At 41.0% G+C, this 1,704-nt stretch overlaps 1 protein-coding gene across 1 annotated transcript in view; it reads right to left on the reverse strand.

Moving 5' to 3' along the window:
• The window catches only part of LOC104124080 (protein EOLA1), an 11,791-nt gene extending 10,225 nt beyond the window's left edge, over positions 1-1,566 (reverse strand). The window contains exon 1 of the mRNA XM_009636385.2: positions 1,287-1,566. Coding sequence (XP_009634680.2) covers positions 1,287-1,539 — 253 coding nt within the window. The 5' untranslated portion in view covers positions 1,540-1,566. The remainder of the gene's footprint in view (positions 1-1,286) is intronic.
• Between the last annotated feature and the right edge of the window lie 138 nt (positions 1,567-1,704).

Here is a 1,704-nt window from a genome sequence, read left to right on the forward strand (position 1 = left end):
GCTGATTTGTTACTGGAAGAACACAGCATGAAGCATGCACACCTCAAACCAGTGTCGTTTGCTGCAGAAGATGGCCTGTGTGACTGGACTTAGGTCAGTGAAGAGCAGGTGAAGCACGCAGTGCTAACATCCACAACTCAGCGATACAGAATTCTGTTAAGCCTGCATCTGGGGAGATACAGCTGCTACCAAGACTCCTGCACTACTTTTGGCCTTGAAACAGCTTCATGAAAAATAAAACTCCCTCTGCTCCTATCAGGACACTAATCATATTAACCTTTGAAAATCATTAAACTATATGGAAATCCTTGCTCTCTGGAACACTTTTAATGTCACAAAAGGGAATTTCTATATTGCTTAATGATTAAAAATGTTGAAGATCAAAGAAGCTTTGATACCTACTCCACAATTCAGTGTGCAATTTATGTCAAGGTTACAAATCTGCATATTGCATGGTACCTAACAATTTTCAGCACTGTGGAACCAGAATAATTTTCCTGTGTATGTGGTTGTGCAGGAACAGCTAAAAATATTCAAATGAGAATGCATGATAGATGGTGTAACAAAAGATACCTACAAGAAAGGAGTGCAAAATGAGTGCTGGATAAAAACTTTGTTAAGTACACAGTGCAGCAACAGACACTGTATCTCAGCACAATTAAGAAAACACCACTCCATCCTAACTTTGTGTTACAGAAACATACTTCACTGCCCAAATAACAAGCACAACAGATCATTTGCAGGACTGCAATAGGATTTATTTATCTAATACTCCAATGTGACATGCAAAGCACTGCAATGTCATGACTTCACTTGACTACAAGTACTGTAAAATGGTTTCAGCAAGAGCTCCTAACCTCAAAATGCAAGAAGTATGGAACTGACATTTATTATCATACAACAAAATAATATGCGACCCACATTATACTATCTTACTGCATGACAAGTTAGCACAAATCAATTTTATTTCTTGTACAGACTTTAAAGTTGTAGCCTGAAGTTTTTAGTATTTTTAAAACGGAGGCCTGACTAAAATTCTTTGTCCTAATGGCCAAAATACTTCACATTTCCACGAAGACGAGACTAAATTTTAGTTACAACTTTCCTCACGGACCTCAGCTTACAGGGATAAGGAATCAAAATAGCCCCCCAGTCACAACTCAGGCACCACTCCTTCAAAGCATCAAAGCAACGATACGAGCAAAGTGGTGTAAAGCAGATGTGAAGCCTGAAGCAATTTAACAGATTGAATGCTTGCTTGGAAAATATAATCCAAGGTGGTTTACCTGCAATAACTCCTCTGCCAAATTTTTCCCCTTTATCCAGCAAATCTTGCACTTGTTCTGGTGTCATTCCAAACCTATTCAACAGAATTGCTCGCCATGTTTCATCTTCCCAGTCCTTAACAGCTATATGAATAGCAATGGTGCAGTTCTTGTAGTCTGCTAGCAAAGGACGCCAGCGGGTCTCTACTGTTTTGACCTTGTTTAAAACTAATCCCGCATAGGGCTGTCGGAAGGAAAGGCAACCAAATTTCATCGTTCTTCTTGCATCAGAACCCGTTTATTTCCTGTGAGCAAACAGACACCCTGAGGTTAAGTCTCCACAAACGTGTCTGCCACCACAACAAACTAACAGAGCTGCTCGAGCAACAGCCCCGAAGGCCGGGACGCCGCGCTACAGCCAGCTGCCCGCTGCCTGCCC

Source organism: Egretta garzetta, unplaced genomic scaffold (genome assembly GCF_000687185.1).
Source record: "Egretta garzetta isolate BGI_Z169 unplaced genomic scaffold, ASM68718v1 scaffold53, whole genome shotgun sequence".
In the NCBI taxonomy this organism is placed as follows: domain Eukaryota; kingdom Metazoa; phylum Chordata; class Aves; order Pelecaniformes; family Ardeidae; genus Egretta; species Egretta garzetta.